General features: G+C 44.0%; 1 protein-coding gene across 2 annotated transcripts in view; it reads right to left on the reverse strand.

Moving 5' to 3' along the window:
- The window catches only part of kcnab1b (potassium voltage-gated channel subfamily A regulatory beta subunit 1b), a 43,054-nt gene that overhangs the window by 22,921 nt on the left and 3,067 nt on the right, over window positions 1-17,066 (reverse strand). Inside the window, exons 1-2 of one of the 2 annotated variants that reach the window (XM_041948523.1) lie at window positions 12,322-12,962; window positions 3,503-3,546 (exon numbers count right to left, since the gene is read on the reverse strand). In XM_041948523.1, coding sequence (XP_041804457.1) covers window positions 3,503-3,546; window positions 12,322-12,536 — 259 coding nt within the window. In that variant the 5' untranslated portion in view covers window positions 12,537-12,962. Of the gene's footprint in view, window positions 1-3,502; window positions 3,547-12,321; window positions 12,963-17,066 lie in introns of those variants that run through there. The other variant, XM_041948522.1, reaches the window with a different exon arrangement.

The following is a 17,066-nucleotide window of genomic DNA, read 5'->3' on the forward strand; positions in this document are numbered from 1 at the left end:
TTTCTGCATGCCTAAGAGCTGCCTCTGCCTCCTGCACTGCTGCCCTTGGGTTCCATTTCCTCCCCCCAGAAGGATTCAGAACCACATTGCTAACTAACATGTCCTTACTCCCAGATAATAAAAGTTCTGTCCTAACCTTAGTGCATTTAAACTCCTCTGTTAGACTGGATACTGGCAGCTGAAGCATTCCTTTCCCATACAAAGCTACATTGCTTAAGCACCTGGGAGCACCCAACCATTTTCTAATATAAGAGCTAACTAGCCTTTCCATTCTCTCTGCTACAGATAATGGGACTTCATATACTGACATTGGCCACATTAACCTAGGATACAAGCCAAACTGCAAGCACCACAACCACAGTTTTCCTGGGAGCCCTGATTTATCTATTCTCTCCAGCCCTTCTGCAACATCCTTTCTAAATTGCACAACCTGTTCAACATCATTCAGGTCCACATTGTACCACCGTCCTAGACTCTTAACTGCTTTCTCCCTAATTGTTGGGATTTCCTCACCATCTATAGCAAACTTTCTATCACTTACTTTCCCTCTGTATATTGAAATACTCCTTGACTTACTAGGCTTAATCTTCATACTAGCCCACTTGAGATTCTGATTGACTTTATCTAACAACCTCCTTGTACATGGCACTGTTGAAGTTAGCAGTGTCATATCATCCATATAAGCCCTAATTGGTGGAAGACGCATTCCATTCTGCCGTCTCTCTCCACCTACGACCCACTTGGAAGCCCTAATAATTACCTCCATAGCCATTGTGAAAGCTAGCGGGGACACTGTACATCCTGCCATAATACCAACCTCCAATCTTTGCCAGCCTGTTGTGAGCTCTGCGATACTTGCACACAGTCTGATGTCTTGGAAATATGCTTTCACCAAGTTAACAACTATCTCCGGCACTTTAAAGTAGTCAAAGGAACTCCAAATAAGGTTATGTGGCACTGACCCAAACGCATTAGCCAGATCTAAAAATACAACATTCAAGTCTCTTTTCTCCCTCTTAGCTGTCTGAATCTGATGCCAAATCATGCTAGTATGCTCTAAGCATCCCGCAAATCCTGGTATCCCTGCTTTTTGCACTGTCGTATCTATCATACCATTCCTTTCTAAGTATTTAGCCAGCCTCTGTGCTACGATACTAAAGAAAATCTTTCCCTCAACATTTAGGAGAGAAATCATCCGAAACTGGCTAAGGTCCGATGACTCCTTCTCCTTAGGGATGAAGACACCTCCTGCCCTGCGCCATGCTCTTGGAATACTTTGTTTCTCCCAAACTATTCTCAGGTATCTCCATAGTGTCCTTAAGATGCCAGGTGCACTCTTATAGACACGGTAGGGGACTCCATTAGGCCCTGGGGCCGAAGAAGCCTTTGCACGCCTAACCACCTCCACCACTTCTCTCCACCTAGGTGGGCTCACATCCATCTCCTGCTCCACTTCCCCTAATGGTGGCATGTCAGGTGGAAGACCTATGTTCCTATTCTCCTTTGAATCCGAATACGTCGACTTCAAATACTGTTCAATCTCTGATTTCGTTGCCTTAAGTTGCCCTCCTTTTTCTTGATTAAACAAGCCTTTCACAAAATTAAAGGGGTTCCTAAAAAATGCTGACCTTGCACGTTCCTTCTTCTTTCTCTTCTCCCTAAGGTGTTCTGCCCTTCTGAGTACTGCTAACCTGCTTCTCAGTTCCTCCTGCAACACCTTAATTCCCTCCCTTTCTTCTTCTGTTGCCTTCCTCCACTGCTTTCTTAACTGCCTCCTTTCCTTTACTAACTTCTCTATTTCTCTTTGCCGCCTAGACTTGCCGACCTGCACCCTCTCGCCTTTCCTTTTGACAAGCACCCCAAATCTCTCTCGACCATAGGAGTAGATCACATCTCCTGTTGTTATGTGCACATCTCCAATTTTATCCAATTTCTCCACTACATCTCCTCTAAGCCTGCTTAATATGACTGATAAATCTCTATCAACTGCCTCCCACTCTTTGCTATCATTAGCCCTCGGCCACTTAACTCTAGCTTTCTGCTCCATGCTTCTCTCCTTGGCTGGCCTGTTGTCCTCAACACCAACTGCATCCCCTCTCCGTACCTCCTCCTCTCCAGGGATAGTGTTACTGATATCCTGCGAACTGTGGTTTTCTACCTGTCGCTGGACTTCATCCGACTGATTCGACTGACTTCTCAAGAAATACTGGTCGATGCGGCCACTCTGCCCTTCCACCGCTAAACACTTCCTCCTTCCCTGATGAGTTCTAAGGCCTCGGATTGATGTTATTTTCTGCCAGCCACATGGGCAAACTTGAAGCTTCTTATCCTCTGCTGCACAACTTTTGCTCTCCTTAGTTGCCTTCCCTGTCACCTGAGTACTGCTACCTCTGGCCCTAAGAGATGGGTCCGTGCCCCCATCCCTCACTGAGTCATGTATCCAAGGCATAGTCATATCCGTTATCCTGTTCGTTACCATGCAATCCACCTGTGAGTCATCTTCCACCCCTGCTCTCGCTGACTCTAGGGGTATTTTCCTTATATTGGTTGTAGCTAAGTCTGGTTGTAGCAAGGTTAAGGCTTGCCACTGCTGCCATGGGTTGCTAGCCCATACCAGCACCTGTGGGGTCTTTTCCCTCCATGAAATTAATGGTGAACTATGCCTTTAAAACTTGATTATGAAACCCACATAGAGTCAAATGCTGAAGTGCCCTGGTTTGATCCCCACAGTCAAAGTCTAATTTTTTTTTCTCTCCTCTATCGACAACCAGTGCAAGGAGGAATCAATGATTTGCTCAAGGGCACAATCGCACAGCTGAGGCTTGCCAATAATGAAGCTTGAAACCAATTCCTTTAAGTTGAAGAATGGTTGCCTCTTTACTTTTCCTCGCTGCTGCTGAAAGCTCTGTGGCCGAATCTTTAAAATATATCACTACAGATATGATTTAATGACTCTTTCATAGGTTTTCCATCATTAGCTGTGCTTCAGTATCTGCTGGGCCTAGGCAGCACTGCACTCATTCCTTTGCTTTGTCAAATTATTACCCCCTACAAGTGACTCACACAGGACATACACACGTACATGTAAAGATATGACCAACACACACAGCCACACACACACACACGCACGCATACACACGCAAGAGATTTGCTAAATGAATCAGTCCTACCAAGATGAATGAGTGTTTACGCTCTGGTGTGCATTGGATATGTGTGATAATTGAGCAACCTGTTTTCTGAAAGCAGTGCTATCGATTAAATATTTACAGGGAAAATATTAGCACCCTGCAAACGGCTTTGTGTTGTCTCTCATGACTCTCCATACACGTGAAAGATGCATGAGGTTTAGAATAGGGCGAAACGATATAATGACATTGCTATCCTCTTCTGCCTTGGCTCCTTTGCAGGCTCCACATGCACACACACAGATGACTTGAGTTTGCACTTGGATGCTTATGAAATCATTAGACATTTGCCTCTCATGCTAATTAAATGTACTCACCAAGCCCTAGACAGGAGACACGCAACCCAGATTTCCCCAGGTTCCTGTGAGGAAAAACAGATTATGATTAACAAAAGCAAGTGTTGTTTAGGCTCAAGATGTCATCAGTCAAATGTGATTGCAATTACAAAGACAAAATCTATGTTGTTTCCACATCACAATTTTAGAGATTTAAATTACATGCAGCATTTTTTTTTTTTTTTGCCACAATTGTAACTGCAGGGCTAACAATTAAAGAAACCACCATTAAGTAAGTAATAAGTAATAATAATAAGTAAGTCTTCATAATAATGGCTGATTGCTTCTCATGTTCGATCAAGAAAAGAATCGCTGAATGTGAGGGTCACCAGTATCACACCTGCAGTCGTGGATCAGAAAGGAGATATTAAAGGAGGGTGGACGGTTGATTAATTCCACCAATACGGATCCCACATTCTCTGGGAGAAGAAGGCCCTCTCAGGACCCTGAAAAATATCCTACTAATAACAGAATAAATCCAATGACTGTTTGTACTGCAGCTGTGGGAAGTTTGGTGCACTACTTTCTGATAAGCATTGCCCTTCGCCCCCCGTCATTCCTCACTCAATTACCTCAGTACTTCAGTCCTCAGGCTTTTTTTACTGTTATTGTCTTCCTCACAAATGCAGACAGCCATGCTCGCTCCCAAGCACAGAGGTTGTATCACATCAGCATTTCTCAAGATAGCTCCTCACACATGCACTCTGTGTCTGTCTCTGCTTCCTTAATGCATCCCTCTACCTATTAACTGTGCAACAGTGCACCTCCTGATACACGTCTCCTCGATAACAGTTAATTTACATCCAGCTGATCTGCGGCGATGTAATACAGCACTTTCAACTCTCATTAACACCACGGAAGATAAACTAAGACATCAGAGTTCTTGCCACCTGTGACGCACAGTCCCAGCCCTCCACTTCACATCTAGTTCTACAATCTGTGCCACATCAAGTCCAGCTGAGAGACAAACTCAGGGAGAGGATTGTTCTCCCCGCCGCCATCACAGTCTGCCGCGGTGTGATGTATGACTGTAGGTGAAGGAAAACGGTGACAAGAGGGATCAAAAGCCCCTTCAAAGGCAGCCATGGCCATCTGATAGAGGAGGAGACTGGGAGCAAACGCTGTGAAATTGAGACATATTTGTTTCACAGAACAGATCAGGGCCACATGCACACGCAAAGCCACTGTCACAAGCTACACAGTTCATCTTGAGTGGAAAATATGTCCAAATACGTATTTCTTGACACAGAAACAACCTCGAATTACGGTCTAGGGGATTGTGCCTTCTGCTTGGTTTTGCAGACATTTACTCACTCTGGCTGTAAAGAAATGCCAGCGGTCGCTTCCTCGTGCCTGACAACTAATGGCCTGTGCCTCGTCAAGATGAAGGCAGACTAATCCGAGCCCCTGCTATCTAACCGTGCCCTCAGCCAATTCAATTAGGTGTTCAACACGGAGAAGCATCAGTCATCAAGTCAGTGGCTCAGCCAAGCCGCCGCGATAAAGGAGGAAAACATACAAATGAAAGCGTTTACATACAAACACTTTGAGCGATTCGATACGTTTATGGATCCTTTGATGGATTGTGTAATTAAGGCGCTGATAATAACATGACAGTAGAAAACTAGGAGACAGATCTCTCCGCAGTCACAAACCGTGGGATGCGCTCTTGTCTCTGATATGGTGGAGGAGTTTGGATATTGTATCCTCCGTCTCTCTGATGTATTATAGAGTGGGAGCTCTGATCCATGAAAGTGTGGGGGAAGGGCTGTATACTGTAGGTTTGAAGTGGGATACCGACTGAATCTGTGTGTGCTCGGTCAGGGGTTATTGAGGACAACCCGCGCTGATGATGAGGACTGTTCACCTCTGCATTTATTGCAAGTCATTCTGGCTAAATCGCCTGCTTAATGCCTGGACTTGTTTTAATTGTACATACGTTTGACTCAGGCCGTCATTGATGCTGCTTTTTATGTTTACAGAGCTCATTCATGCACACGATTTCAACAATAAACAAGCTTGCAGGCACGTTTCATCTCCAAATAAAGCTGGCTTTCCTTGGAAAACTGCTAACTTTGTTTTTGGAGATCCTCCACAAGCTAAATTTGCAGTGTTTGTGCTTTAAATTCACACGGGCTGTCTTAATGATGGGAGAAAAACAAAGCTGACGTTCGGTGGGCGGAGAAGCCGCCTCACTGGTATATTCTTGTCCCCAGTGTTTTTCTGGGGAGTCAGGAAGCAGCAGCATCGGCCATACCTGATTATTAACCACACAGCCTGCGAGAGTGCATTAATAGATCTGTCCAGGTCTCGGAAGCGGGTGCCAGCAGAGGCACCTTGCAAAAGAAGCTAATGATTCAGGGGATTACAGCATGTCATTTGCAACAAAGGAAAGAAACTGAATAACTTTGTCTATAAGAGAAAGTGTGTGTGTAGAAGAGGAGGGCTGCTCGGATGCAGAGCCACAAGCTCTTTATATATTATATAGAAAATGGTAAAATAAACACACCAAAGAAAGGACAAACTTGCACATAAACAACTTTGCAAGCCAGTTAGTGTGGCTCAGCCCCTCATGCTTGGATGGTGCCCAAAAGAAGCCTTGAAGTAAAATGACAAATGAGTCATTTGAAGACGCCCCCTCACACAAACCTGTCACCACTTATGAACATCCTGCAAGCTGCTGCTGCATGTATCCCGTTCTATTCTTAGTGGATCCCCATTTCAAATGAAAATATCAAATGAACATCTGGCTGATTTATTGTGCTTAAATCTTAGGAGGAATGACCCCTTATTGTGGGAGGATTTTTTTTCTTAGAAAGCACAATTCGAGTTCTCTAGTCACACTAGGGCATTTCTTATGAGTTATTTCCTGATACTGGATTGTTCAAATCAATATTTGTCAGCTAACACTTCTGTCAAGGTTGTGAGTAAACAGATAAAACTCCTCACACACTGGGGATTAATGTAGACTAAGCAAACCCACACAAGCCAACCTTCATGGGCGGAGGGATTAGACAACACCCACCTCCTCGCTTCACACCGCTCTCCTGATGTCAACCATAATGTTGTTATCAAAATAATTCAGTGCAGGGGGAGAAAGGCGGGTCATATTATAAATATATCAAAGCCAGGGCCTGTGTGGGTGGGAGGAAAGTAGGGAAGTTAAATCAAGCACTTTGAGGGAAAAAAAATGAAAAGATTAAGAATGAAGGAAGCGGCAGTAGAGTTGATGGGGGGAAAAAATCGCTGATGAAGCCTACAGGCCTCATGGCTGAATCTTCACCAGTGACAGAAGAAGAGAAAAGGATGGTGAAGAGACAGAGAAGGGGTGCTTTAAATTGAGAAAGAGAAACAGAAACCAAGGCACACTGGCAACAGACTGAGGCTTGCAGAGTTGCAAGTCCAAGCCCCAAGTCTAAGCAGATCAAACGCCCTCTACAGATAAAGCATTCTATATGACACAGAATGGGAAATAGGAAATGACAGGCAGCTCGCTACAGGGCCCTGCACAATGTGCATGTTTGTATGGTGTGTGTGTGTGTGTGCGTGCGTGCGTGTGTGAGCAAAAAAGCTGGAGTCCGACTTCCTGCTTTATTTCTCCACAGGGTCCAAGTCCACACTGTTTTTTTTTTTTTTTTTCATTTTTATGCAGCATACCAAGAGCCGCACAGGCACCCTTTTACACGTACACACTGCGATGTTCATTGCGTGGCTGAAGGCTATCCAGACATTTATTTTTCCAAACTGTAATTTAAACATTGTACGAGAAAAACCTAAGTGACTGATGGGTAGAGAATCTCACACAGTATTTTAGGCAGGGACACATGATTGAAGCTAGTGGCCTGTGGGTTGATCCTGTATTGGAAAACATGTGGGCAGATCTGAAGTGGTTGATTCAGAACGATTTCAGAGAGAGCTTAGCAATGTGGTAAAAAAAAAGTCAAATCATGATAACTCGAAAACCTTTACCTAACTGATAGAAAGTATGTCACGGTCTCTTTTTAGGCTACTTTCTGTTCACTGGTATGCACCGAAATGAAGAGGGAATTTTCCACTGCCTTATCAAGGATTGTAGAGATTATTCTGGAGGAAATCGGGTGAAATAGTTACTATGATCTTATGGTTTGATAACAATAATAGAAAATAAATGCTAAATATTGATAAAGTATCTTGCAAAGCCCTCATTTTTTGCTGTAAAAAGGCTTTCTTTCGGCCTCACAGCATTTCTATAAGATCAGTTTGTGCTTTCAGTGACATTTCACAAAGTTGTTATCATGATAAAGAGGTGAGGACGGCTCAGATCCATTTTATAGGGGAGGTTTATTTGATTATATGATGTTCTACCCTATTCAGTCCAGTCAGAAAGCATGTTTTTGCAATTCACAGTCATTTTATTCTATTAGCATTTCTGTTTTGCACACACAGCGTCGTTTTCTTTCAGTTTTATCACTTCCCATTATCTTTGTGATTACAGTCTGTTTACAGAGGCCTGAGAAAAAGCCAAAATTGCATTTGCAAGGCAACACTATTATGAACCCATTATTCTCACAGAAAACCATTTAAGTTGTGACCTTTAATTAAAATGCAAAAGTCCATGCAAACGCCCTGGCTATTTAACTGAGAGATTGGGCAGTTCTTAATCCTTGGGGCCTTGTTTGGTCTTTGGGCAGAGTGGAGCTTCATGCTACAGGGCTCCTGTTGTGCAACACCCTGGCTCATATTATTAGAACAACACATCACAGCAGAACACATCACTGCAGTAAATGATGTTGGAACACAAAACACATCTATCTTACTGAAGGATGATGAAGACTTGTGATGCATGATGACAAAAATCGCACTGTGGATACGCACTGCCAAACACTGTGTCTCTGAGCGAAGGCAGCATGATGGGCTCTAGTCATGCAAACACACACGCATGTGTGCACACGCAGGCACCTGCACATGCACACACATACACACGCAAAGTTCACAACAAAATACAAACACGCAGAGAGCGGCAAGCAGGCAACTTATGATTTATGGTTCATCCTGACAAGTGCCACAGCAGCAGAATATGTATAATCTTATTGCCGTACATCCACACAATAGCTGTTAAAAACTGCAGCCGTCTGTGTAATCTTCAATCACACGAGCCTCCATACACCTCGTCTAAACCCACTGAATGAGCCGAAGTGAATAAAAATGCAGATTTCTTGCTGACTTCATGCTGAATATGTAAAAAGAATCTGCAGTGTATTCCCCGCCAACTGTTTAATAATCAAAGTGTTCTTGACCGAGCTGATCAAACATACAATAACAGCCAAATACCTTCCATTTAACAATAATATAGTGTGCATCATCAGTCATTTTTAAGGCTCAAACTCCTGAGATCTAGAAATCCATCTTCAGCTATCAGTCACTTCGGTGAATCAGGAGAAATGATGTGTGTTAATGATATGTGTTAAGCCAAAGTCGCTATGCCAGTATTTTTGCTTTGTAGTCTGATAGGAGGTTGGTTTATTAATTGAGGGACTCAAAAGAGGAAAAGATTTTTAATTAAAAGGATCAAGCTGGAGTCACAGCGGAGTCATCCATGAATGTCAGAGTGACATTCACTCTGGGGGCTGCGTCACACAAACAAATGAGACAGGAACTCCCACACTTTCCTCCACAACTTTCATTCAGCTCGACTGTATCAGAGCGTGGAGTACTGTACCTTGAAATGAGCCACACTTTCTGCCTATTCCGCGCGCACAGAGAAAACGCTTAATATGGTGGCATTATACATTCCTCACACTGTTGCCACACAGATGTACACACAGCAGAGTGCCTCTCTCTCTGCTGGACACTGATAAGCCTGCATCTGAAGGAACCAGCAGAAGGGATTTGTTGCGTGCCCATCTGCAGCGCAGCTCTGAACCAACCAAGCGCAATCTTTCTCCAACCTCCTGGACTGTCAAAAGGCCTTCTGCAGCCTAATGACCGTTATGACCCTCAATCCAGGCGACCAGGGGCTCCCTACCAAGAACCAGAAATAATCAGCACAATTTCTGGAGCCAACAACAACAGCATGTTTTGTTATATCTCATATTTTTGCAGGTGTGCATGCTTGTTTGTGGGTTTGTGTATCATTTTAAGGTCAAACAGCCTTGGAAGGTTACAACTGGGGGACACCACAAGTAGAACTATACTATATTTGGATCGCCATGACAACCGAAATGCTGCCGATGGAGATATTATTAGTTTATGCTCGCACGCTCACTCTGCATCCTCGATTTGCTACGCCTTCAGATGTTCTCAATGTGGAGCTTCAACGCCACACACATCCAATGCACATGCGTGCACTCATGTATGTAATGCAGGGTGCCAATGTGTACGCCCCCAAACACACACACACACACACACACACGCTGCCGTCTTTGTGAAAAAGTCCTTTCATTTGTTATCGCACACAGAAAACTTCAAAGTACATTGCAGATTTTGTTGCGGATTTTGCTTCACCTCAAGATAATAAATCTCCCTGTCAGATGGCGCCCAAAGCAACGAGTATCGACTTTAACCCAACACCTTGGAGTCGGAGGTTTGGAAAAAGAGGAAGAGACATGCAGTGTGTGAAAGAGAGAGGAACAGGAAGCATCAGACAAACAGGAAGCAGGATGCAACAGATGAGATTTTCATGCAATATTTGCTTGTCTTTGGTGAAAACAGGGGATTTGCCGACGGCTCGGAGGAAGCTTTACAGCTAATATCCTCCACCTGTTTCTAGAGGGAGCTACAAGGACGAGCAAATCCTCGTGTTGCAAACCAAAACAAACAACTGACACACTTAAGAAGCCGTGCACTTTACATCACTCCTGCATGAGTTCTGCAACATTTTTCTATCAATCATCCTCACTGAGGAAATCGGAAGCGACGGTAGAGGAAGCACGGAAAAATGTGGCTGCTCTGTTGAATGTGCAACTTTAAAAAAAGAAGAAAAAAGATGCAGTCGATGCTCTCAGAATTAATCTTCCTGGTTAATAGAAACCACTGAACCAGTTAACACAATGGAGTCACCAGTCTTGTTTGGTGCTGGGAACAGATTGAAGTTGGCCATTTCAATGTTGTTATGGAAACGAGATGAGATTGTGTGACAAGCAGACACTTTTCACATTTAGCGGGTCTGCATACAATCTTTCGAGATGCTGCTAATTGCCTCCTTTCTGTCAACTAACGCGTGCCCCACTTCTCTCTTTCGCTCCATCTCCGATTTCTGTCTTTTTGTGGTTCTTGCTTTGTTCTTCCTCACTCCGTCCCTTCCCATCATCCCCTCTTTCTCTCAGTCTTTCTCCGTGTGCCTCTCTTGATCCTGACACAGCGAGCGATGATGTCACCCTCTCCAGCGAGTTAACAGTGTGAGGTGAATGCTACTATTTTGCTCCTGCGGTCTGGGTTAAGAGCCCACTCACTGAGATAAGAGAGCATTGTTTACTTGGCCCAGCCTTGTTACAACTCCCACACAGACACACATGGAGAGCTGTATTGCACAGCTCTGTTCGGCTTTACTGTCACACTCTCCAGAACGTACTGTATGGTCGCGGCCAGTTATTGGGAACTGCATGCGGCTCAGTTGGAGTCTTAGACTGATACTGGCGGTGTTGAACAAGATCAGGAGAGGCCTTAAATATCAAACTCAGCTTTAATGACAGTGGGGTGTTGTGCTGTAGATGTACACAATATTTTGAGTCATTTATTTCACTATGTTCCACCATAAAGACAGTCACATATTGTTATTGGTATCATTGGTTTTCATTTATTTTATTTGTAATATTATTTGAATTTCTCATCTCATCTCACAGATTGTTTACATTATTCCTATTAAATTATACTTGTTTCTTTCCCAGGTCATCCTTGTCTGTAAAAAAATCATTGTTTAGTTTCAATTTCCCATCTGGTACCTTTTGGTTTGCATGCTGTATTGCAGCATCACCTGTGCTCCCATCCTTCTTTATAGCCTGATTTTGTCATTACAAACAGCTGGCACAGATGTTCAGCATCAAATTTTCAGCCAGCTTCACTGTCAGAATCTCAGATTTATTATATATACATGTTGATGGGACTGCATCAAACAATGTGCTGTGATTTGTATGGTTATTATGGTTCACTTTATTATCTTATTTTCATTATGTTAGAATGGTAATACCAAAAAGACACATATTTTCTGTGTATTTGTTGGTTATGTCATTATGTCCTGGTTTAATCCAGCCATGGATGGAGACACTGTGAGGTGGAAACTGGTATATGCTTTTAAACAACGATTCCTGTCTTAATACAGGTTTTAATATAATTTTTCTATGCACCAAAATATCTCTCTCGCTCTTCAAATTGCACTTATAAGCCATTAAATTCAGATGTTCATATGTGGAATTCTGAGCACTGCAGCACAACCTAAACTGTCCCAGATCCTAGTTTGCATCACAGGCTCTATTAATTGTGGAAAAATGACATAGAGTTGCCAAAAAATTTGCATCTTGGAAATAATGTCTGTACTGTATCTTGACAGAAACACACACACCCACCCCATCCCACTCATCACCTGTCACTGCTCATATATCATCACTGTGTCCAACAGGGCTCTTTTAATTTATGTATTCTCTCTTTCCCTCTTTCTCTCATATTATGTTGTGTTGCCATTCACATTCACTCATTTTCTTTCCCTCTCATTCAGACTTGCGGCAGGTTTTCACAGCACATGCTGGACAGAGGAGAGAAAAGTAAACTAAACACACCACCTTCCTCACTCTGCTTTCTCATACAGTCTCCACCATCAGTCTACGTACCGGTACTTCATTCCGGTGAGCTTGGCGGTGGACTCCTTGAGGTTGTGATGGTAGCGGTGGGTGAAGGAGCCCAGGCTGCGAGCTATCAGGGCCACGGTGCGGAAGCGGGCGCGTGCCTGGCTGGCTGTGTTGGGGCTGGTGGCGTTCTGCTTGCTGTGCTCACCGTTACGTGGGGCTTTCAGCCCGTGGTCCGTACATGCAAAGGACACCTGCATGGCTGTTGGCAAAGGCCACCAGAGCTGCTCCAAGACAAACAAGGCTGTGTTTTTGTCCTTAAAGTACTTAACAGTCTTTTTCGGTCCGTGGATTTTTTTTCCCTCGTTCTTAAGTGAAGTTGAAAGTCAATGGTCCAGGCCAGTTCTGCCTGGTGCTGCTGAATCTCATATGGAAATCACAGGCAGGAATGATGGGAGCATAAGACTGTTCAGTTTCTTTCGAGAGAAGAATCTCAAGCTGATGGTACGTCAAGATCTGACATAGCAGCGGCGCAATCCCGGTCAGTGTGTGAGGAGCTGAGATCCTGTGCTGGTCTGACACCACCTGAAAATATGAGAGAGGGTGGAGATGGAGGGAGAATGATGAAGGAGAAGAGGTACTGAATGAGTCGTTGAAAGAGTCGCCCAACTGAGAAGAGCACTTGAGAGCTTGTTGCAGGGAGTTAGAGCGGTGAGGGTTAAAAGGCGTGAGGAAGAGGAAAATATCCTGCCAAAGCAAAAAGAAGGCGGACTTTATCCGTGCCTTCTTCTCCAGTTTAACGTCTTTTCAGCACATCTCTGAGCTGCTTTGAGGCGGCGATATAAAGATAAGAGCAATCCTGGCCTAGATTTTCTTATCTTTCTCATCTCATTTTTCTTTTTCTGTGTGTCCTGTTTCATCTTCCTCACCTCATCCTATATAAAGTGTTACGCATCTCTCCATTTGCAACTCAAATATGGTCTCTTGCTTACTTCTGATTAGTCCATTTCTGTTTACAAAGTCCATCTCTAAAGCCTCTTTTAATGCAATTCTCTTTAGGGTGTTTCTGAGGCTTTGTCAGGCAGCCAGGGGTTGTGTGTCGAAGGTGTGTCTGGGGAGTCTCTCTCGCCCTCCAAACGCAGCTTAGCCTTTCAGACGAACACCTGGAGTGAAGAGAGTAACACTGCACCACCACACTGTGCTTTCAGCACTGTACACACATTCACACACATCATCAGACATCCTCTCAATCCCATCACACGTCTTAAAATGAGGACATGCTTTAACAGAGAAGCAAATGCTTACAAATAAATACTGTGCACTCACAGATCTTCTCTGGCAAACAGCTGCATTTGCTTCCACTTTCAACATGCACACACACACACACACACACACACACACACACAACCAAATCTTAACTAATACAAGTGTTCTTACACACAGCAGCGCTCTCTGAGAAACAAGGATGAGGCAGGATAAGATTCTTGATTGATGCGTGCCCTCCTGAAACTTTGAGGAGAATCAAGCGGTGCTACACAGCGAACAGAGGTCCCGCAAAGATCCGCATCTCAACAGAAGCAGCAGCAACAGCAGCAGCGTCTCCAGCTGCTGTCCTCAGATCCGGCAAACAGCCCTGTCCCGTCTCCAAAGTCCTTGAGCACAGCGACACCGCTTTTATGGTCCCCGGCTTTGCAGCAAGAATGCTCTGTTTGATAAAGGGACCCTGGAATGGTAACGGACAAGCAGGGAGGAGGAGGAAGAGAAAGGAGGCTGCATGGTACCTCACTTCAGGGAGAAGAGGACAGATGCAGTGAGGAGGCGAAGAGCAGCGTGTGTTGAGCGTGGAGAGAGTGAGGCAGGCGCTGAATGAGGGAGAAAGACAGTGTGTATAGGCTACCGGCTCTGACTGACTGGCTGAAAGAACTGCAGTGTTTTTCACTATGGCGCCACACACTCAGAGAGAGAGAGAGAGAGAGAGAGAGAGAGAAGAAGAGATATATTTTGAATGGAAGTCAAGGGAGCAGGGTTGGTGTGTGTGTGTGTTCGTTTACTTAAAGAAATCCACTTCTGCTAGGGTGTTAACATGGCGTTTGATGGTTGATAACAGTAACCTACAAGTGAATCACAGACACGCTTCACTTACGAGGCGTTTTACTTGCTAACCCTCTTTCTGCCATTACACTGCATGCCCTCTTTACACTGCAGAAACAGTTAAAATCACATACTAAGTGCTAACTTCCAATCAATGACCCCTGTACAAATAAAATTACACAAATTAATGTTTTGCACTGCAGGAAATGACACCATTACAGTCTCAATGAAGAACCAAGGGAGTCCTATGCCGATGGTAACATCTTAGAGCAGATGCTACTGCAAGTGGCACAGTGAAATAAAGCATAAAGCAGCATTCAGGCAGCACAGTGTCTTATCTTTCCTCCCCCACTGAGCAGTAATGTGACCATGCAGGATTACATGGTTCATTGAACATCCACGAACCTTGAGGCCAACGCAGTTTTATTTATATCCTTCTGATTGCATTTGATAACAGCAACACTTGTAAAGATCAGTTCAGCACGACGACGCCATTTTTTGATGCCGAGGTTGGCAAATGGGTCAAAAGGAGCAGTTGGGGGGTTGAGGTTGCTCAGAACGGATGGTCAGATTTTTATATGTTGGGAAACTATATGTTGTTTGATGAAATGTACTGTATCTGAGCTGAGATTAAACCTTTCTGCTGTCTTTGCTTGTGCTTGTAATGCACAGGAATGCTATACATTTCAATGCTGTAAAATGCACCAAGCAATTCAGAGATGAAAAAACCACAACTTATGTATTTACCACCTTTTGATTATTGACATTATTAAAATCTTACAGTAAATCATAACCTGTATTTTGTGTTTTCAAGCTAATAATTATTGGAAGAACACAAATGGCACCCCGACAGTTTCAGAGTGCAATCCCCTTCCACACCACTGTTGTATCGAGGTGATTTACAGCGGCTCCCTCCAGAACCCTGATCCGGATCATATTTTATGGAGAAAATGTTTTCTAGTTTTCCATCTAACATCCTCCAGCTGCTCTGCCTCAACACTTTTCTGAAGGTAAGGTAGCTTTACTTGTTGCTAAAGTAGCCGCTAACTGTAGCTGCCTTTAGCTAGTTAGCTCAGTTAGCCATGCAGCTGGCGGACCAATCAGCTGACTCTGCTGACTCGCTCCCTGCCAGCATTCCTCACGGTGACGAAGTGCAGTACAGCGTTACGCACGTCTTGCAAGAGCTCATACCTTCTCCACCCAAGTTACATAGTGCAAGAACAGGTGTTCGGAGCACAGAGTGGGAATGAAATAGGCCCCATTCTCCCTATTACAAGTTTGTGTACCATCAAAAATGATTTTACAGCTTTAATTTAAGGTGGAATAGTAGCATAATGTTGCTTTGAAGGGGTAATCAGAGATTTGTATATTCATAAAGTTGGAGGACTGACAATTAATTTTTTTTAACCAATTTTTAGCTTTTAAAAAAAGGTAAACAGTGGAGCAACAGAAGCCAAGATACCCTGACTTGTAGTTCCTAAAATAGGTCAAGATCCAAAAATGCTGGATCCTAATTTCCCACAATGCAAACAGTCATTTATTAGACCGTCCTCGCCTGATAACTCCTGCCCTGAGTAATGCAGGCTTTCTGTTGGGGATGTGAGGCCTAAAAGACCATGACATCATCAAGGTTATTTTTGCAGACTTTGATAAACTCCCTCCAGATCCACAACCTGACAAGTAAACTGATCTTGATGCGCAAAACCAGTGGAGCGCCCTCAAATGACACAACCTTTCAGAAAAACGAAAAAAAAAAAAAAACTCCGGCAACTAAAGCTCTGCTGTGCTGTCATTTCTGCATCTTCCACAACCCCCGTGCATACCAGCAAACCCTGCTGTGGCTCGATCGTGTTGTTCTGCGACGCTCTGGAGAGGTAACCGCGCTGTTGGACAAATTCGGCAAACATTCCTCTAATGTCACCAGCGCCTCCAAGGCTACAACTTCCTCCCCGTCGATCCCATTTAAAAGTGTGTCAGTCAAAAGCGTCAACTAGATCTCACATTCTCGGCTAGAATCCCCAACGGGCGGTAACGCTGTTACCTTGAGGCAAACTGCTCTGCTTTAATTGCTCCAGTAAGAGCCTATATTAGAGTTCTGGAACTTTTGTTGCTACGACACAAACCTCCATACGGTGAGTATGCACATGCTGAAATGGATTGAGTGGCCGTGACGCAGCACTCAGGAGGCTCATAAATACTTCTAGCCTAACCCTGGATTTCCCACAGCGTGGAACATCTGTTGGCATAGCTTGATAGCACTGCCTGTGTTCCTCCAAAAAACTTCATCTATTTATGCAGAGAGCATAATTCTTTACCCGTAATAGCCACTGCTATCTAAATAAAGCTCTGAGCAACATGAGATTCCATGTCACATAATGACAGCCCTGCAAGCTCTGCCTGTTGCTTGAGTAAACGATTATTATGTCATATATTTGACTTTCATATTTAAACGGCTATTAAATGTCTAATAGATAGGTTTCCTATCAGAACTAACCCCCTGTGGAGAAAATGAGAGATAATAATGGGGAAAACCTTTCCAAGCTGCTTGTGACGTCACTGCTGCAGCATTCCTACTCCCTTGCAGCTTAATCACTTCTTTCTCTATGCCGTTCCCTCTGCATTCCCCTTTTTGCTCAAATTTTCTGTCCATCTGTTATCTCCTTTCTCTCACACCCCCCGCTCCCATCTCTCCCCCCTAA

The sequence above is a fragment of the Chelmon rostratus genome, chromosome 12, assembly GCF_017976325.1.
Source record: "Chelmon rostratus isolate fCheRos1 chromosome 12, fCheRos1.pri, whole genome shotgun sequence".
NCBI classification, from domain to species: Eukaryota; Metazoa; Chordata; class Actinopteri; order Chaetodontiformes; family Chaetodontidae; genus Chelmon; species Chelmon rostratus.